The sequence below is a fragment of the Chenopodium album genome, chromosome 20, assembly GCF_948465745.1.
Source record: "Chenopodium album chromosome 20, dcCheAlbu1.1, whole genome shotgun sequence".
NCBI lineage: Eukaryota > Viridiplantae > Streptophyta > Magnoliopsida > Caryophyllales > Amaranthaceae > Chenopodium > Chenopodium album.
The window spans coordinates 977,165-997,712 of NC_137853.1; the positions used below are offsets into that span (position 1 = coordinate 977,165).

General features: G+C 33.9%; 4 protein-coding genes across 5 annotated transcripts in view; 1 reads left to right on the forward strand and 3 right to left on the reverse strand.

Moving 5' to 3' along the window:
- The window catches only part of LOC145598855 (pectin acetylesterase 8-like), a 48,139-nt gene extending 27,862 nt beyond the window's left edge, over positions 1 to 20,277 (reverse strand). Inside the window, exon 1 of the mRNA XM_081655251.1 lies at positions 20,273 to 20,277. The gene's annotated coding sequence lies outside the window, so the exon portion shown is untranslated. The remainder of the gene's footprint in view (positions 1 to 20,272) is intronic.
- On the reverse strand, positions 421 to 2,956 carry LOC145598652 (putative serine/threonine-protein kinase PBL15). Its single transcript, XM_081655035.1, has 5 exons — positions 2,497 to 2,956; positions 1,766 to 1,901; positions 1,424 to 1,560; positions 1,159 to 1,282; positions 421 to 1,017 (listed from the first exon to the last, which is right to left on the reverse strand). The coding sequence occupies exons 1-5, from the start codon at positions 2,947 to 2,949 to the stop codon at positions 584 to 586; spliced, it is 1,284 nt and encodes a 427-aa protein (XP_081511161.1). The 5' UTR covers positions 2,950 to 2,956; the 3' UTR covers positions 421 to 583.
- Positions 7,014 to 18,887, forward strand: LOC145598098 (cycloartenol synthase 2-like). 2 transcript variants are annotated; one of them, XM_081654403.1, is made up of 19 exons: positions 7,014 to 7,162; positions 8,100 to 8,302; positions 9,071 to 9,256; positions 9,422 to 9,511; positions 10,096 to 10,290; positions 10,379 to 10,463; positions 10,744 to 10,910; positions 11,569 to 11,757; positions 13,428 to 13,541; positions 13,651 to 13,773; positions 13,881 to 14,003; positions 14,073 to 14,171; positions 15,217 to 15,273; positions 16,587 to 16,633; positions 16,721 to 16,864; positions 17,046 to 17,223; positions 17,647 to 17,727; positions 18,320 to 18,403; positions 18,600 to 18,887. In XM_081654403.1, exons 2-19 carry the CDS (start codon positions 8,105 to 8,107, stop codon positions 18,708 to 18,710), a joined length of 2,271 nt encoding a protein of 756 aa, XP_081510529.1. In that variant the 5' UTR covers positions 7,014 to 7,162; positions 8,100 to 8,104; the 3' UTR covers positions 18,711 to 18,887. The 2 variants fall into 2 exon arrangements, with proteins under 2 accessions (XP_081510529.1, XP_081510530.1); XM_081654404.1 differs by having other exon boundaries at positions 8,103 to 8,302.
- On the reverse strand, positions 19,225 to 20,265 carry LOC145598856 (uncharacterized). Its single transcript, XM_081655252.1, has one exon. It carries the CDS (start codon positions 20,254 to 20,256, stop codon positions 19,417 to 19,419), a length of 840 nt encoding a protein of 279 aa, XP_081511378.1. The 5' UTR covers positions 20,257 to 20,265; the 3' UTR covers positions 19,225 to 19,416.
- Positions 20,278 to 20,548: the final 271 nt, after the last annotated feature.

Sequence of the window (20,548 nt, forward strand, 5' to 3'; positions counted from 1 at the left end):
TGCAAAAGTACTCAAGGATATAATACGTGTACAAAGAAAAGAGAGGTTGTTAAGAAAAATTAGTATCAATATCTATAATCGATACGGAATATCATTCAAACTACCTGCTCTATAAATTTCATTAGTTGAAAGTTTTGTTCCTAGGTTTCAAATGATTTTAGACTAGAGTCCAACTTGTATCATCCAAGTTACTCACCTATCACCTCAATGGGCAATTCAAGTTGTATCCTTAACCAACTACACTAAGTTAGCTGGATTTACCAGGGGTGTTTTATTTGTTCATTCATATAGACTAATATATACATTTTTTTTTTGTAAAAAAAAAAGAAAAAAAAGTGCTCTAATTGAATCTTGCTCACATTAAAAAAAGTTTCTATTAAAAGTTGTTTTGCTTACTTTGCTAAGTAGGACCACATATATCCTATACAACTTATACTAACAACTATTTAAGCATAATCTAACATATTATTATCACACCTAATTATCTATATATGATAGCAACATAATATATCATAACTTGGGTACACCCCCTTTTCACTAATAATAATATACTTCATATAATTTTATTTTACCAACTAGCAAATCATGTTTTCTTAATTGGTGCAACAGGTGAGGGTTTACAATAACCCCTGCCTTTGGCAGAATTTCCATTAACTCGACTTGTTTTTGTATTTGGTGGTGGCCATAATCCACAAGCAATAGCCATATCCTTGTGATTTTGCAACCCTTCAAGTGTTTGTACAACCATGGGCATCTTTGGCCTGTCCTTCGGGTTTAGACTCACACATTGTAGAGCCAATCGAGCCATGTCCTTTGATCCCTTCACCGAGTATTGCCCTCCTAGCCTTGGGTCTATTATGTACCTTAGCTTCCTGCTGCTAGATAAATATGGCATCGTCCAATCAACTAAGTGTTGCTCTCCTTTTGGCCTCGATTTTTCCATTGATCGCCTTCCTGTAAGTAGTTCGAGTAAGACCACCCCAAAACTATAGACATCGCTCTTAGTTGTTAAGTGTCCTGTATGTAACACACATAGAAAATTAAAAAGTCAAGAACATTTAAAAATTCATAGTATTTGTTATGTTGCACACTTGCACATACAATTTTCAGATTTTTTTAAGCTAAAAAAAAGTTAGTATATGAATAGTGTAACGTTACCCGTTGAAACATACTCCGGAGCAGCATAACCATAAGTACCCATAACCCGAGTAGTAACATGGGTATCGGATCCTTCAGGGCCCATCTTAGCCAGCCCAAAATCAGACAATTTAGCAGTGAAATCCTAAACCCAAAAACAGAACAAATTTATGAGTTTTTACACATTTTTTTTTTCTTTAAGTTGATCATTATTTATAAATCTAGCTATAAAAATTAGATATTGTAACAGAAAAAAAAAGGGTTTAAGGGATGAGAAGAGATGTACAGAATCAAGCAAAATATTGGAGGTCTTAAAGTCACGGTATATGACTGGTGTCTCTGCTCCATGCAAGAAAGCAAGGCCTTTGGCTGCTCCTATTGCTATCTTTAGCCTTGTACCCCATGGCATTGATAAGGAAAGCCCTGCCAATGTACAACAACCGCGACTCTAAGTGAAACTTGCATATATAAAAGTTTATTGCAAGATCGGGATGACTTTAATTATAAAGGACAACAACGTGTTAGTGTACTTTGATACATTTGTGTAAGACTGTCTTGTAGAAAAATAGCGTAACAATATTAATTTATAATTGTCAAAAAAAAAAAAAATACTAATTTATAGGCTTACTCTTGAAGAGATGATTTTCTAGGCTGCCTTTTGGCATAAATTCATAGACAAGGAGACGTTCTTCATCTTCACAGCAATAACCAATCAACTTTACCAGATTTTTGTGCCTTAGCTGCCCCAAGAATATCACCTCAGACTGTCCCACGAATATAATTTAGTCAAATAATATAATTCTTCAATTATTAATGAACAAACTCAACCACTAATGATTTTTAGGTAACTAGCCACAATGGAGTAGTGCCTTTAATTATTTTAAATTACACAATGTACCAAATGAATTGATATACTGTAATTGATATACAAGAGACCTTAATCATAAGAGTCAAAATTCATGATTAAGGTGTTTTGTTAAACAATCATCATTAGCTCCTACATACATGTGAAGTGATAATAGTATAAGTATATGATAGTAAATTAATTGCAATTATCAATAGATAAATCAGTATTCGTCGTATTACCCACTTTACTAAAATCATTTGTCCGTTATATTAATTTATCTCCTCCTCCTCCTTTATTTGGAAATCTTACCTCACTATGCATAGTAATAAAGTAAGGAAATATCAGTTATACGTTTTACTTAACAACATACAATATGACATGACGTTTTTCAATAGAACAATCTTGTGAAAATTTAAAAATGAGCCCAGTGATTTTAAAAAAAGTCAACAAGATTGACCTATCAAACATTAATTAATGTCAAAGAAAACATGATAAACAAAATAAAAACTTACAAGCCATTCTCTATGTCCTTGTAACCCTTCAATATCCAAATGTTTAACAGCAACAGCTTGAGCTTTCAACCCACTCTTAAAATTCTCATCAACATACCCTTTATGCACCTTTCCAAACCCACCTGCCCCAAGTAAATAACTCCTACAAAAATTCTGAGTTATAGCCTTCAACTCACTCAGCTGAAAATCTACCAAGTCCGGCCCAAACGACTGTGCCAAGTCCTCATTTATCCGCTGCGACGAGCAGCTGCTCAGGTTGCTCAGGTGGCCTGAATACGCCAGCCTTCGAAACGAAGGCAACGGTGCAATGTTCTTTGACATAAGCTCCGATGTTCCGGACTTCCTACCGAAATTTATCCCTAGGATCACTGAGTCCTCTACTGAACAACATTTTGTTGTTATAGGTCTCCATGGTTTTTCTGCCTTTGTTACACTTTTTACTTCCTTTGTCATTAAGAAAAAATTCTTAATAAATGAACAAAAAAAAGTTATATGAGAGAATTTAATGAATTAACAAGGGAGTGTAATTTGGTTAGGTTTAAATGGAGCATATATATATGAACTTTATGTTATAGTTGTTTGAATGATTTTATTAAAAAATGAAAGATGATTTGATATAATTTCTACAACTACTCCAACAACTCTACTAATTTTGCTAAGTTTTTATTTTTATGTTGTAAGCAATATATTATATGATACAATGTCAAGATATATTTGATACTTTAATTTATCTTCATGCAAATGATGCCAAAAGTTGTTTTTGTAGGGATTATGGTTTTTTTATAAGGTAATGTCCAAAGTAAAGTTACCTACTCAACTAGAGTGGTTTTGATCAACCACCAATGAAAGAGTTGAATAAGATTATCTTTCTAATTTTATGATGTAAATTTTGTATAGTGTATGGATAATTATGTAAAAGATATTAATGTGTGCTTATCTATATATTCTTGTTTCTTTGGCACAAACATCATAATATAGTGATGATGGTTTATAACTCTATTAGTGAAGATTAATTACTAACTAATTAATATTATGATGAATGATAAGATGATGTGTAAATTTAGGTCAATTTATTATAATACTTGAATTATTGAAGTTAATTGTCATGTTTTTCAAACCTTGATGTATGACTAGGGTTTTGTACTTGTCCGTATAGATTAATCAAAGGTCAATAATTGGATATTATATTAAAGATCAATGCCTAGCTTGACAAACTAGAGGTTTATAGGGAAGACAAATACAATGCTATAGTTTTGTTTTTATTTTTATAAAAAGATGAACACATAATATCATCACTTGCATGTTTGATAATGTTAGCATTGTTAATTAGGAGATTGATAAATAGCTAGATTTATGTTCATACTTAGTAACTTAATTGAGTTACTACATACGTTTATCTATCAATTTTAATAGAGCCATAGCACGTAAAAAACCAATGGTTTACCACTACATCAAATACACTATTACAACTATATAACTAATATAAGATATCACTATTATATCTATGTACTACCAAAACTCAACCATTTTAAAATTAACACCTATCATTATATCGATGCACAACCAAAAACATGAGCTGAAATCTAACAGTTATTGCACAGAACGGGTGCTTAAAATTTGACCATTAAGATACCCCATGAAGTGCCGTTGAGCCGTTGAGGTAGTCTCTAACTCTCTACTTCTATATCAATTAAGCAATAACATAGACCTTCATAATCATACACTTTATTTTATATAAGATTAGTCATCCAATTAGGACATTGCAAAGAAGAATAAAGGAATAAAAAAGAAAGAGACAACAATTTGCGTCAGTTTTGTTGAGATATTTTTAGAGGATAAGATCATTATTGATTAGTGACGCTTGAGGAGTGTATAAAATCGTGGTTCCTACTCCACTATTTTTCCTTAATTAAGCACCCATAAGCTATAACTTCTAAAGCGTCAACCTTGGTTGGTGGCTTTTTAGGTCTCAGCTCACTATTCGTTCTCAACTTTGTTAGTAGTTACTAGTTAAATTTAAATGTTGTAGAGTACTTAATTTGCCTCTTTATATATCTTTTGGGTTAAAGAGACCCGCAAAGGGTAAATTGTACACGGTAAATTATTCCAGGTTTTAAATAGCACCTTAAAAACATAAACCAACTACAAAGTACACGTATAATAGTCTTCATCGATGGTCCATTATATATTTTATGACTAAAATTAATTTTTTCTTTATTTATTTATTTATTTTTTTACATTGAAGTCAAACAACTATATTATCATGTTATTGTGGTGACATATTAAAGGCTTAAATAATTTATGTCGTCTACTGGTCACATATTCATATTATTATCATTCTCAAACAAAGTTACGCTTCTTCAATCCATTGACAAAATAGTTATGATGATGATAATGTGATCTGCACTAACAATGTGAAATCTAAATTCAAACACAAAAACTAATAAATTAATTAAGAATAGTTATACTTTTTTATCATTGGTACTTTCGCTATTAGACACTACTCGCACAGTAAATATCTTAGATGCCTATTAAACTTTTAACCAATTAATAAAATAAGGGAATATAATTACTCTAACTTTCTCTTTTCCTCATGTCACCATTGCTTCGTCTCTTTTGTCTATCCCTAATTTGATCTGTATTAACATCAACTCTAAATACTAGTATTTCTTAATTTGAATCTTATCTATTTCTCCCTTTTATTCTACGGGTCTGTTCTGATTAATTGAACTGAGCTGAAATGAGCTTAACTGAACTGAACTTATTGGAGTTGAACTGAACTGAACATTTTATGAGAGAAGGAAATTAAGATAAGAACTGAACTGAACTGAACTTGTTGAAACTGAACTGAACTGAACGAAAATAAGCTGAAGAGAACATGCTCTACGAGCTACGTATTACCTTTAATTAGCATGATTGTGGCAGAGCCCGACCAGAATTTTTTGTGGGCTTTGGGCAGAAATCCAACCCAAAGTCAAGCCAGACTTGGCTCGACCCAAAAAATTTAAATTTTTACGGGCCTTGGCAAATATTATTTTGAAAATTTATTCAACCCGAAAAAGCCCGCAAAATCCAAACCCAAAATGCGTCTATTAAGCACAAATCTTAGCCCGGCCGGTCCGACTAAGTGGGTTGTTTTTTTAGATCGACCCAAACCTAGCTCGTCCCAGCTCATGATCACCTCCTCTAGGTTGTTCATTTGTACCATTGTGGTAGATGTACGGAGTAGTAGAGAGTCAAGGTATAAAGAAGTCATTTTTTTTTTTTTTGAAACAGGTATAAAGAAGTCATTAATATTACTCGTACTAGTGCAGTAGTGTGGCAGCACGTTGTTGTAATGTGGCACCTTCCATTTGTCAAATGATTCATGATTCATGAAGCAACATTTTATTGGGAAAAATACTGACAAATTTTCCAAGAATTAGTTGATGAGCATCACATACAATTAAGAGTCAACAGTATCAAATTTAGATCATGAATATATACTCCGTATATTATAAGAATTGAATAAGAGAAAATGACACATTGACCCTCCAGCTAATAACAAGAGCACGTTTGAATATGGCATTTTAATAAGATAGAAATTTTGTTGGATAATAATAGATGATTATACTCAATCATCTTAACAATATGTATTCTGAATTTTCTGATTAGTATCCTTATAATAGCCAAGGGAAGAAGGTCAAGAAGCAAAGGAGCAATGGTCAATTGACAATATATTCACTAAACTTATGTTTTATGTGAATTGTTGAATTTATAAGCAACTATAGACAATAAGTATACAACATATCGACTTCGTTTGATCCTATCTGCTTTGAGCTAATTTCTTTTGAATATGTTGCCTTTTTTTTTAGTCGTTACATAATTTGTTAAATTAATCAATAATAAGATTTAACTCATTTCAATATAATACTCTATACATCTATAATCTTTATAGTTTATGTTTTAATTGGTAATCTTATTTAGAATCCTTATATATTCAATGAAAAAAAATTACTTGAATCTCCACTTTGATTTTGACGTAATTTACTAATTGACTTGGATACTTGATTAAGGGTCGTTGAGGCTTGATCTCGACTACAGTTATTGATGCAACATGCAAGGCTTGACTTGCTTCACCAGTTCACCCCGATAAATCAAAGTCCACGAAAACCTCGTTTCTTCTTAAAGTGTATCTTAGGGCCTGTTCTCGTTGACTAAACCGAGCTGAATTAGACTGAACTGAACTGAACTTATTAGAGTCGAACTGGACTTAACTGAACTGAAGTGAACATTATATGAGAGAAGGAAATTAGGAGTTGAACTAAAGTGAATTGAACTTATTAGAGCTAAACTGAACTGAAAATAATCGTATGAGAACAGACCCTTAATAACAATTAAGGGTATCAATGAAAGGGCCCTTCTAAGTTAAAGTGACTCCATTTGGACCACAAAACAGTGAAAACACAACAAAATCTTCTGCCTAATTAGACCCATTTTGAGATTTAAAATTAATCCTAATTTTAATTTTAAATTCTCAAAAAAAAAAAAAACTCTGTTAAATTATCATCATCATATTATTCATATATTAACTGACATTACCTTGATTTCAGAATCACAGACACTTCATCACTTCACGACTCATTGACTACACACACCCTTCTGAGATCCTGACGTTTTCACCGAGGTATGTTCATATTATACACACTAATTCAATGTCAAACACTGAAATTTCAAGTATTTTCGATCCAATTTTTCTGGGTTTTTATTGAATTTTATCAATGTTGTTTGCAGTAATTTCTTAGTGTTTAAAGCTATAATTTTTATGGGTAATTTGATAATCCAACTGGAAACTTTGTATCAATCATTATTTATATGAATTAATTAGCTATGATTGTTTTTGTAGAAAGAGTCTTGCTTAATTTGCCTGCATTTGAATTCATAATTTGATTTTTTGAGAAATTGATGGTCAAATTTTTGCAAACATTGACTCATTTCCAGGCATTTCCAGCTTATATACAGGTCATAGTGTTATACTGTAATCTCCCTGTCTTACCCATTGACTATCATGTTATTAAGCTAAAATCAAGTAGGAGCAAATTTTAAGCTTGACTAAAGTTTGCACAAAATTTAAATTTGGGTATGATTTCTACATTACATCGTTTCGATTTTTACCTGAGAATCTCGAAATTTGGGGGTGATTATGCACTCAAATTGCATCTGAAATTGTAAATTTATTGTGTTGTTTTTCTATAGTTCGATGTTGGTTTTATCTACATTGTAAGAACCTGGAAAAAATTGGAACTTGTTGATATAAGTGATTTCTAGGTTTGGGGAAATTTGAACTAGGAATTTTCTTTTAGGGGGAAGTGAGGTGAATTGTGTTCAACTTGATGGTTTCGCTTCTCCGATAATGTGTTTGCATTTGCAACTAACTGTTGGAGTTTTATCTGAGAGGTGGCTGCATTAGTTTAGCTCATCAAGTATAAGAATTTTTTATTATTATGAAAAATGCTCTTGATTAGCCGACCCCAAATTATTTTGGGACTAAGGCTTTGTTGCTGTTGTTGATGAAAAATGCCCTTGATTCATGTCTTATGTGCTGATTGAATTTACTTTTGTAGTAGAAATGTGGAAGTTGAAGATAGCAGAAGGGGGTAGCCCTTGGCTAAGGACTACAAACAATCATGTTGGCAGGCAAGTTTGGGAGTTCGACCCAAATCTTGGAACTCCTGAACAAATTAAAGAGGTTGAGGATGCTCGTGAAAACTACTGGAAGAACCGTTTTGAACAAAAGCACAGTTCAGATTTACTTATGCGAATGCAGGTACTTGTACAAGTTCAGGAGCTAATTAAAACCATCCCCCTCCCTTTCTTTCCCTTTTGCTTTTATGGTGCCTGTTTTCTTTCTTGCTTGAAATCAAACAACAGATGAACAGAACCATCCTAAGCAATGGAAAATCTTGTTATGTGTTTTTATATACATATTGATACATCTGTCTGGCGACTTAAAGTGCAAATTTTCACTTGTATGCCATTTTGAACCAGATGAACATAGTTTTCTACAACTTGTGGCTTCCTCTTTTTCTATTTTTTTTTTTTTTTTAATATTTTTTTTTAACTCTTTGAGTGCAAGTCTTTCGCGTTCAGTGCTAGTCGAATGAGCCTTAGTTGGAGCACTTGTAAATTCCAGCACAAGTTCCTTCACATAGACCAACATTTTAAATCTTATACGTTCGCTTCATTTATGGTCAGTGACTCCGTTGTTCAGTGCCTTATTCGAAGCTCTGGATGTAATGTAACCTTGTTAGAAGTTGTGAAAACTGAAAAGTACATTCTGGGATTGAGTTTGAGCTTCTTTAAAATTTAAAACCAATTGTTATTTCTTTTCCTTCTTTTTCCAAGTAGTAAATGAATCCAATCATAATTAACTGTTGTGTGCAATTTAGTACTGTTGTAAATATTAACAATTCAACTTTGGATGTGCTAAGAAATAGTGAGAATGACATTCTTTTTTCTCCTCTAACCATATATTATAGCTCAATGGTCTGTGTATCTTATTTGCATCTCGTTCTGTTTCTGTTATGATTTGTAGTTGACCCAGGAAAATCCAATTAATACCGTCTTACCTCAAGTCAAAGTTAAAGATGAAGATGAAATTACAGAGGAAGTTGTCGTCACCACTCTGAGAAGGGCCCTCAACTCTTATTCCACTCTTCAGGTGCATGATGGGCACTGGCCTGGTGATTATGGTGGTCCTATGTTTCTGATGCCTGGTTTGGTAAGAACACTGTTTTTCCTTTTTTGTTTATCGAGATTAAATTAGAGTGACGTCTATTAGAGCTAGTGGTATCATGTTGTATGGTTTGGTGGATGCTAATTAACATGGTGCAGAACTTCTGCAATCTGACTCAAATTGAATGCTCATTTTGATTTAATGTATCAGGTAATTACTTTGTCAGTTACCGGAGCACTAAATGCAGTCTTATCAGAAGAGCACCAAAAGGAAATACGTCGTTACCTCTACAACCATCAGGTGAGGAAACTACTGCAACTATTGCTTTGTGGGACTTTGAGTCATTTTTTAATTGAATGGTAAGCTTAACTGAAAAAAGGCTTGGTTGTCAATTTAAAAAGGAAAAAAAAAAAAAAAAAAAAAAAAAAAAAAAAAAAAAAAAAAAAAAAAAAAAACATAGTCTGGGACTAGGGGTGGCTATAAGTTTTTTGTTGTCTATTTTGATATGGGTGTCAGTATGAATATCACCAAATTTACCTTTTCCATTATATTTCAAAGAGGGGGGGGGGGGGGGGGGGTTGTATAACCACCATTTTTCTTAATAAAATAAAGGTATTACAGTCTTTTGTTTATTTCAACTTATTTTGTCTTTTCTCAGACAAGGTAGGCTGAAATAAATTATGATAAGTTCAGACTAACTAAGTTTTACTATAGTGACAATACTCACATACTGTATAAGTTCTATTGCATTGAAAATTGATTCAGATATAAGTTTAGTTCATATGATATAAGTTCAGACAAAACAGAGCCTTAGTCTGTATAAGTGTACAACGTACATAATTTTCGTAGTCTAATGCCTAGTTTTGTTGGTAAATTGGCTGCAGAACCAAGATGGTGGGTGGGGATTGCACATTGAAGGTCACAGTACCATGTTTGGTACTGTTTTGACGTATGTTACCTTAAGGTTGCTTGGTGAAGGAGCTGATGATGGTGATGGTGCAATGGAGAGGGGACGCAAATGGATTTTGGAACATGGAAGTGCTACTGCAATCACATCATGGGGGAAAATGTGGCTTTCAGTTCAGTTTTTATAACTTCTCTCTTTTTTGAACTGTAATTTCAACTCTTTACATTTTTTATAACTTAATTGATCTTGACTAATAACAGGTACTTGGGGTCTTCGATTGGGCTGGAAATAACCCAATGCCTCCAGAGTTATGGCTTCTACCATATATTCTTCCCCTTCATCCAGGTTCTTACTGTCTATTAAGATATGAGTGAATCTTCCATAATTTTCTTTTATTAATCTCTGGAATCTGGATGAGTGAAATTTTCGTATTTTTAATTAAAATTATCTGGATTTCATTTTTGTAAGTAGGTATTTTTAGTTCCCGTTGATTATGTTTGCTTACTTCTAGGATCAATTTGTTTTAGCAATTAGCATACATATTTACATGGAGTCAACAATATATGGTGATATTATTTTGAGTCATTGAGATATTGATCATTGGTATTTTCTCTTGATTCTGCAGGAAGAATGTGGTGTCACTGTCGCATGGTTTATTTGCCTATGTCATACTTATATGGAAAGAGATTTGTGGGTCCTATAACACCAACAGTTTTGTCATTGCGAAGAGAGCTGTTCAATATTCCATATCATGAAGTAGATTGGGATCATGCCCGTAATGAATGTGCTAAGGTAATGAATTGTTGATAAATTTTATGTGCTATCAGAGCACAACATATGGAACATAAAGCCTTATATTGTGTAAACAGTTTGCTAGTGCAAATTATTGAACGGGACTAGAGAATAAAAGGACCTAGCCGAGGCCAGTGGAATTATTTACCTCAAAAATGTGCCGGAGATTTGTTGTAACAATTTTGTATTGAAATACACATGCAACCAAATAAAATGTAAAGTAAGGGTAGAATCTATTAAATATTTGGAATTGAAAGAGTGGCGTGTCATAGACAATGTTGATTGTAGCATGTAATTTTTTTTTTTTTTTTTTTTAATGTTCCGTCTTTAGAAAATTTAACAAGTGTTATGCATTCCTTTCTTATATGTTTGGGGAGTTGGGGTGGGGGGGGGGGGAGCTTGGAAAGATTTATTTGAATTTCTGCTAAGAAAAGTGAAAACAATATAAGAAAATAAAAGGGAAAGAAATGAAATAGCACAGTTAATCATTGTCTAATTGCATTCATTGAGGGCTTATGAATAGACTTTTTTTTTTCTTGCTTAGAGTTAATGAAGAATTGTATGCATGGATTGGCTCTTTCTACTGTATGTGCACTTTGTTCCTTCGGGTAGTTATATGTTAGCATCCTAACTCAAAATCTTTTGATTTTATCTGCAGGAAGATCTGTACTATCCCCACCCCTTAGTACAGGATATACTTTGGGCATCCCTTCACAAGGTTGCGGAACCTATTTTGATGCGATGGCCAGGAAAAAAGTTGAGAGAAAAGGCACTTTCCACTGTCATGGAGCACGTACACTATGAAGATGAGAACACTCGCTATATATGCATTGGGCCTGTAAATAAGGTTTGACTGGGAACTTCGCTATCCTTTTCAGCTGTTTTTATTTATAAGCCTGGAAGGATAATAGTAAACTGATATAAAGTTACTAGTCTGCAACATTTAAAACAGAACCAACAATTACGGAAAATACCTTTCTTCCTGTGTTGCTTAGCTAAATAGGCTAGATAGCATCCTGTATGATCTATGTTATACATGTTGATTGTCTACAAATCAAACCTGGAGTGGTTATCTATGTATGTTAGCAGCCTGTATGATCTATGTTTTTGAGCCAAGCATAAGTCTGGAGAAAAAGTTGTTACAACTACAACAGCTGCTGAGATTCATACTTAGGCAAGGACTAGGTAGGTCAAGATTCCTAAAGTCTTGTTTATAATCTTTAAATTAAATGGAACAGTGCCTAATACTATTATACAATACTAATGTAATAGCTGTTGGGATCCTGTTTATCTCCCAGAAAGATTAAATTCTCATTTTGTGGGGTTTGGTGGGGAAAAGGTAAAGAGATTGGTTTGGAGAAATGCAATAATAGCTACTTTATTGACTGTATGGCCAGAGTAGAACCGACGTATTTTTAACGACCAGGTTGTCACCTGTGATTTACTTTGGTCGTGGCTGTAATTCCTCCATCCTTAGTTGTTGTGACCTCGTTCATCTACCTTTGGAGGAAAGCCCATTTGACCATTTCATATGGTCCAGTCATAAAGAGGTTCTTCAACTAAGATGAGTGGGAGGTGCATTTTATGGGATTTCCTTGGCCTTTTTTTATTTTTTATTTTTATATACATTCATGTCCTGAATACAATGACCGAATTTCCCAATGCTAGGGTTTATAGAGTATCCTTCAGACTTTTTTCTCCTAGTGTTTCTTGGATATAATTATATAAATGATAGGTGATATGTCATATGTCATATGATTATGTGGTATTACATATTGTTATGGACTGACCCGGTCACCGGAGATTGATAATTAATTGTAATAATTTAATAGAAGGAAGGCTTAATTCTTGATTAATTGATAATAGAGGAACGGTAACAAGCGATAATGGTAGTAACTTGAGGTTACAAGTCTCCAAGCAACTTGAGGTTGCAACTCTCTTGTGTTTGCCTTACAATTTTCTGGATGCCTTTCTACTAACACTACTCATACTACTTATACTAAGATGGTCAAAGATGACCTTAAGGCTTGACATGTGAAACTTAGCTAAATTAGAAAAACATAAATCAACATCATGGAAATAAGGTTGCTTTCTTTCCTTCTCTTCTTCTTAATTGATTTTGTCTCTTGCTCTTTGTTGCTTGTGTTGGCTCAAGTCTCTTCAAGTTTGCTCCTTTCTTGCTGCTGCTGTCCTTGTGCTTCGATTGCTGCATCATGACCCTTAACGTGATCCATCACACATATCTTGCATTTCATTTGCTGTGTTGATCAAACTCAGTTTTACCTATCACATACTCCTTTTGTTCATTTTTTAAATGCTTTGTTAATTGATATTTGTGGAAGAGGATTGTTATCGGTCTTTATTTAAATTTATCTCACTTAAGGCAACAAATCAAATGGATATCACATTTTTGGTTGTTTTCCTTTGAATATATGTTGTTACAGAAACTAGAACGCATATTTGAATAATCACACCTTCCACACATCTTCCTCCTAAATAATTTACAATGTCTTGCAGGTGTTAAATATGCTTTGTTGTTGGGTAGAAGATCCAAATTCAGAGGCTTTCAAGCTACATCTTCCTCGGATTCCTGATTTTCTTTGGGTTGCAGAGGATGGCATGAAGATGCAGGTCATTCATTTGTTTTTGCATTTTTCTTTTCATATCACTTATCTTTCAGGTCAACCTTAGTTATCGCATAATCTGCCTTTTCACAGGACTTCCTGTTTGTATAATGCAGGGTTACAATGGTAGCCAGCTATGGGATACGGCTTTTATTGTTCAAGCCATTTTAGCAACAAATCTTGGAGAAGAATATGGTTTAACTCTTAAAAAAGCACATAATTTTATAAAAGACTCACAGGTACCTCTTTCACTATGCTTTTTTTTTTTTTTTTTCCTTATAATTTCCTATGAACCTTGATCAATATTTGTATTTCTCTTCATTTAATAATTTCTTCTCGATTAAAGGTTAGGGAAGATTGTCCTGGGGATCTTAGTTATTGGTATCGCCATATCTCTAAAGGGGCTTGGCCTTTCTCTACTGCGGATCACGGATGGCCAATTTCAGATTGTACAGCAGAAGGATTGAAAGTAATATTTGAGCTAGAATTAATTTTATTTTGAATGTGTATTTCAGAGTCTAACCTTTCCACCTTTTAGGCTGCTCTTTTATTATCAAAATATCCTTCAGATATAGTTGGTGAGCCATTAGAAGTGAAGCGTCTTTATGATGCTGTAAACGTAACTCTTTCATTACAGGTAATTAATCTCCTGCTGCTCCAAAAGTCTTAAATGCAAAGGCTCGTTGCTTTACCTTCCTCTTTAAAATTTTGTTAAAATCATCTTGGAGAATGGTGCTTGGGTCTTCTGGTGGGTTTTCGATTGAGTAAACTTTGGTTATATCACTTGGCTATCTTCTTAAACATTAACTGTGCACTAATTATGTTTTTTTCCTATATTATATTGTACTGTGTTCACATTTATAGAAAAGTATATTATATAAAATATATTAGGTTATAGAGCATATTTTGAAGATACTCCCTTGAGCTCCTATCTCATCATAGTCCTTTGGATTTTGGCATACTGTTGATGTCAGAGTATGAGAGGTGGTTGTTATTAAAGGTATATATTGAGGTAGTCGCCTTGCTGGGGGGGAGGGTCTTTTTCTGCATATGATCCACGGAAACTTTAACTGCTGGTTTGCAATTTCTATTTAATCGCGTAGAATTACAACCAAATATCAACTTTCTTCAAGGTCTCTTCTCCGCCATTTCTATTTTTCTGAACTTCCAATATAACATCATGCTAGAATTCTTTGCCAGCAAGCTGAAACCAAGAATCCATTCAAAGAACTAACTCTCTTAAGTGCTGAAATTAATTTTGCATTGGCATTTAAGTTTGATGATGAGAGAATAAATGTTGTTAGCCCTTTGATAACATTTTGGGCCATCTACAACATGTATGATGAACATTGGTTGTTACGTATAGGTAAGAGCTCTTGAGATAGGCACAAATGAAGCCTGGTAGGCTGGTAGTGTTTATAAATGGATTTTCTGGAGCCTCTTTAACCAACAAACACTATTCCCTTTCAAGGAATGATGCCCCCTTGGGCAGGCTTAGTATTTTACTTCTTTTCTGAATACCTTTTGTTGTCTTAAAGTTTATCCTAAAACATTGCTATCATTGTCAATTCTTTGTTTGATTTTTTATTTTTTATTATTATTTTTTTTAATTCAATACTGAGTTTCATCTATGGATATCAGGTTTTGGTCATGATGATAAAATTCTATTTTCTTGATAACAGAATGAGGATGGTGGGTTTGCAACGTATGAACTTACACGATCCTACCCTTGGTTAGAGGTATTGTCTCCTTTATGTTTGTGCTATTGATTTGTTTTTTGTGATTAGCTTTTTGGTAAAAGACATGTGTTCTAACTCCTGTTGATTCACAGTAGGACGAATAGAAGCTAGAATCTAGATAGGAAATATGTCTTTTTCTTTAGTTTTGAATGATCTAGTAGTTGGTGATTTACTTTCTTTTTTAAATGCTTGTGCCCATTTTAGGTGCTTAGTCATTTAGTATTTCAGCTTAGTTTTATATTTGTGTCTTCATTATAGGCGCAAGCTCCATATTGGATTCCATTTTTAATGCTTACATTGGACATTTATGTAATTATAGTAATGTAATCATATCTTTTTATTTTTTATTTTTTTATTTTTTTTATTATAGTACTGATTATTGCAACCTCCAACTCTGTCTCAGCTGTCTTTTTCTGCTACAGCATCTGCAAGCCTTTGTCAAAGCTTTCTATTCTTCTTTATCCCTTTCTTTCACTTCTTTTCATCTTTCCTGTTCTGTAATTGGTTCTCTTCTCTTCCTTTGTAGCTTTCCCTAAATTGTAGATACCATAGTCAACAATAGATATAAATCTAAATCTTCAAATGATCAGGAATGTAAAAGTAGCCAGGTCTAAGAAAATGTAGAAATCCACAGAGTAGATGTAATTGGTTAGCCGTGTCTGCAACAATAATTTGGTTGCATCTACCCAGCAGATCTAACAGAAAGAGGTTTGATAGAGCCCTTAGATTGATTAAGGTCAGATGAATCCTAGTTATCTTTTCGAACTGAGCATTCTGTATGACTTTCTGGAGAATATCTCTTTGACTTGATACTTGTAACTTGCATACCTCAATCCTTGAACCAAGTCTTCTAACACTGAGATGAAATACATGTGCTACATTAAGATTATTTTTTATTTGGGATTCAGTGATTCACCAAACATATCCGGAGGAAATATCCATAAGTTGATATGTGCTAGTCCATTTTTGTCAATTCTTTCATTGCTTATAGAAGTCCACATCCACTTTTATTAGGTTACCACCAGCTGTCTGGACTCTGTCTTCAGCATTGTGATCCATGCAGTCCTCCAGGGATGTCTGCATACTAATTCCTAGATATGGTTTTGCTTCTGTTATTTGATAGATGGCTGATGCCTGAAAACCAAAGGCCAGCTTGCCTGTAACACTTATAATATTTGGTTTGAAATGATGTGGTATGAATTGCTGTGGGTTTGTAGGTGTCGTTTACTTTATGTTAAATTGCTACATGTTTTAAGTTCTGAATTGAATTCGTGTCCAATAATCTTATATGCTATGCACTTTCTCTGTTTCAGTTACTAAATCCAGCTGAAACCTTTGGTGACATCGTCATTGATTATCCGTAAGTGATGAGGTTTTCTTTTACTCAAGAGCTTGTGATTTTATTTTCTATCATAAGGATTTGAGTCTGACTGTGATTTATTTGTAGTTATGTTGAGTGTACTTCAGCTGCTATTCAAGCCCTAGTTTCATTCAAAAGATTGTATCCTGGTCATAGAAGAGAAGAGATTGATAATTGCATCAAAAAAGCTGTTAGGTTTATCGAAAAGATACAAGCAGCAGACGGTTCATGGTTTGTTTCATGTTCCTTTAATCTCTTATTTATCACTACTTACTGATGCTGTCTATCTAGCCTCTCTAACCTCTGTTAGCTAAGATCATACTGGATGATCGAACCTTGAATATACCACTGCTAAATGCTTTCTGCTGTTTCACTATAAATCTAAAATATTTACATTGGGAGGTTTTTGTAGGTATGGCTCCTGGGCAGTCTGCTTTACATATGGAACATGGTTTGGGGTCCTAGGATTGATCGCAGCTGGAAAGAAATATGACAATTGCCCCAGCATTCGTAAAGCCTGTGATTATTTGTTATCTAAACAGCTTTCTTCAGGTGGCTGGGGAGAGAGCTATTTGTCATGTCAGAACAAGGTTAGGCTCAAAGTAGCGTAGAGAACATAAGTTCAATGGCAAATGGCATCCAGAAATTCAACACACAGGATATCTGTAATATCTAGTCAAATGTTCCATAAAAATTTGCTGTTCTGCATTTCTCTCGCTAAATTCAGAGAGATAATGGCACAGATTTGATAAGATTTAAGAATTTTCAAATATGTCTACATGTTGTGATACCACATGAAAGTGCTTTGGATTCTTTCTCTATAAATGTGGTTGAAAGGCTATGATTCAATCTAATATCTGAAATGGATGATGAACAATGCATGTTGATCATTTTCTGTTACAAAAATTGTTGTATCTTTGCTTAATCCACATTGTAGCATTTTTCCTGCTCTCTTCTTCACATTGCAGCAATGCTCAGTGTTCACCTCTTTTTCCTGTTTTCATTTTTCCCAGGTATATACAAATATCGAGGGCGACAAAGCTCATGTAGTGAATACAGGATGGGCAATGCTGGCTCTAATTAGTGCTGGGCAGGTATACTTTGCCTTAGTAACATTTATATTCACAGATGAATACTCCATCCCCAAGAATATCGCTGACTGATTTTTCTGCTTCTATAGGCTTCCTTTACTTTGACCTGAAATTTGCTTTTTTGAACTATTTTTTCCCTACTTATTATTAATTTAATTTTTGCACAAAGCAGTTATTGAAGTAAACCCCCTCCCCCATGTTCTACCTAGGCCCCATGAAAATAGTCTTCCTTTACATTACAACCATCTTCATTTTACTTGCACGAGGTTGCTGGTTTTGTTTTTCAGGCTTCCATGTTTCCTACGGATTTGACTATAATTTATACAAAAATAAGTTAAAACTTGTAAACTTCTTTGAGCTCAATTCATGAAAGAATATACATCAAACTCGTAGTAGTACTAAATCTACTAATTTCTCTTGAATATATGAAACTGAGATCAGGAGTGATCATATTAATGAACTGCAACGATTTTTTAGTGGTCAAGGCTGCACTGCTGTTTCATCTGGACTTTCATGTACCGTTTATTTATGTTGTCTTCTTGTAAGATAAGATCTAAGGATTTTCCTTTTCACTTTAAGCTGCAACTTGTTGCAGGCTGAGAGAGATCCAGTGCCATTGCATCGAGCAGCTAAAGTTTTAATAAATTCTCAAATGCCAAATGGAGATTTTCCGCAGCAGGTAATATTTTGCATGTCATTCATGTCCAAGCCGAATCTTCTTTAACATTTGGATTTGTCTTACTTCTTTGGGGCACAGCCTCTCCATTAATTTTTTACTATTTAAGTATAAGACTGCATATATATCTAGGACCTCCCCATACTTCATTTGAATTGTTCCTAATTTCGACAATTTTGTATTTTTTCATATCATACAGGAGATCATGGGTGTTTTCAATAGGAATTGCATGATTACTTATGCTGCATACAGAAATATCTTCCCGATTTGGGCACTTGGTGAATATCGCACTAAGGTGCTTAAGTTCTGATGACAGTATGCCCATATCATCAAATCATGTTATTCCATGCTTTGTATTGTTTGAAACTTGAAAGGCTGAGTTAGTGTTTCCTTGCACTTCAATTAGAAGCTGCCACTATTTCTTAAAATCATGTACAAAAATAATTATTCTACCCCCATTTCAAATGGAAATTATTATTCTTTTTCATTCATTTTGTTTATGCAAATTGAGAAGTAAAACAGGGAAGAGTGCTCCATGAAGTAATCGAGTGACAAAAAAGGAAGACTCAGCATTAGATTATCATCATGATAAGCATGACCAAGGTTAAATTACTAGTATTGTGGATTACAGTTTTTCAAGCACTCATTATATGATCTAATTTCTAGTCGAAAGATATTCAAAAAAAAAAATTGTCAAATTGTTTATATATGCCTAGATTAAAAGCTAAAAGCAATTAGCAACATGTATTCATTGCACAATCCCTTCACCACACCAAATATATATAAAAACACAAATTAAGCATATTGTTACTCAATTTCCACATTAAAAGGTAATATTTATACACCATTCATAGAGCTATTTGTTCTGTGCAACAATTAACAAAATATAGAAACATAGTATTACTACTACTAAGTATTGCTACTAGTCTATTATACTAACTTTGGCGGAACTTGATTTGATTTAGTGCATTTGCCTGCCACGTACCCGACTATAAAAACAAACAGAGAAGCTCACATCAATGATGCCCAAAACTATAGTCACTGTCATCATCACTAAGATCATCATTGATGGAAAAATCCAACCTTGCAGAAGTTTGTTTAGCCCATTTAACTATCTTTTCTGCTTCTTTATTAATCTTCTCTTCTTCTTTCTTTGCAATCTTCATCAAATTCTTCTGCTTTTTCACCGAAAATGACCTCAAATCACTCAATATTTCATCATGTTTTCCCCAATCATCTCCCAACTCAAATGCCCCATTTCTGGTACTACCACCACCATCACTCTTCTTCCTCGAAACCCGTTTCGGAGAAGAAACCTGTTTTGGAGAACACCAAAAACAACCCATTTTCACAGATTTTGTTGAAGTTTTCAACCGGGAATTTGATGACCCAGATGAAAAGTTTCCATCTTTACCCTTTTTAACACTCTGTTTTCCCCTGTAATTGGGAGAATTCAAGTACCCAGATGAAGAATTCGATGGCCCAGAAGAAGATAAATACCCAGAACCAGATTTTCTATGAGATTTCTTTTCCTTTTCTGGGGTTTTTACAGAATCATCAGAAAAGGGTTTTTCATCCTTCAATTCGGTCACTGAGTTCTTCAATTCGTTGGCTGAGTTAGGACCGAGTTGGGGTTTTGGCACAGATTTCGAGGGATTGGAAGAAGGAGCAGAAGAAGAAGGGAAGGTTTTGAGTCTTTGAAAACGAGATTCAAGGTTAGAAGGAAGAACAGAGTGAGAGAAAGAAGAACAATTAATGGCGGCAACTTGTTGAAGAACACAGTGATCCATTGCTTCTGCTAAAATTTGTTCAGCTGCAGATTCATCTGTGTCTGATAGAAAGGAGAAATCAGCCATTTTTAGAGAGAGAAACTTGAAATGAGGAGAGAGATAGAGAGAAAACTTGTGTGTGAGGAAAATGTGGGAGGAGTGGGAAGTGGTGGGAGTGAGAAAAGGAGGTTAACTCAACGGCTACTTAGTTCATGATAATTGTATTGTGATTATGTGACTGAGAAAGTGGAGAGAAATGGTCAACATTTGTGTGTTGACCATTAAGAGGATCCAAGGAGAATTTTAGTTAATTAGGTTAATGTCTAATCATGCTCTTGATAATTCTTGGTTTTAGATGAATTTCGAAGATTTTGACGAC

Coding starts and splice junctions, on each gene's coding strand:
- LOC145598652 (XM_081655035.1), bottom strand. CDS start 2,949: ATGACAAAGGAAGTAAAAAGTGTAACAAAGGCAGAAAAACCATGGAGA. Junction 1,561..1,765: donor AGAAAATCATCTCTTCAAGA/GTAAGCCTATAA, acceptor GTACATTGGCAG/GGCTTTCCTTATCAATGCCA. Junction 1,283..1,423: donor CCAATATTTTGCTTGATTCT/GTACATCTCTTC, acceptor TTTTGGGTTTAG/GATTTCACTGCTAAATTGTC.
- LOC145598098 (XM_081654403.1), top strand. CDS start 8,105: ATGTGGAAGTTGAAGATAGCAGAAGGGGGTAGCCCTTGGCTAAGGACT. Junction 13,542..13,650: donor AGGATGGCATGAAGATGCAG/GTCATTCATTTG, acceptor TGTATAATGCAG/GGTTACAATGGTAGCCAGCT. Junction 16,865..17,045: donor CAAGCAGCAGACGGTTCATG/GTTTGTTTCATG, acceptor AGGTTTTTGTAG/GTATGGCTCCTGGGCAGTCT.
- LOC145598856 (XM_081655252.1), bottom strand. CDS start 20,256: ATGGCTGATTTCTCCTTTCTATCAGACACAGATGAATCTGCAGCTGAA.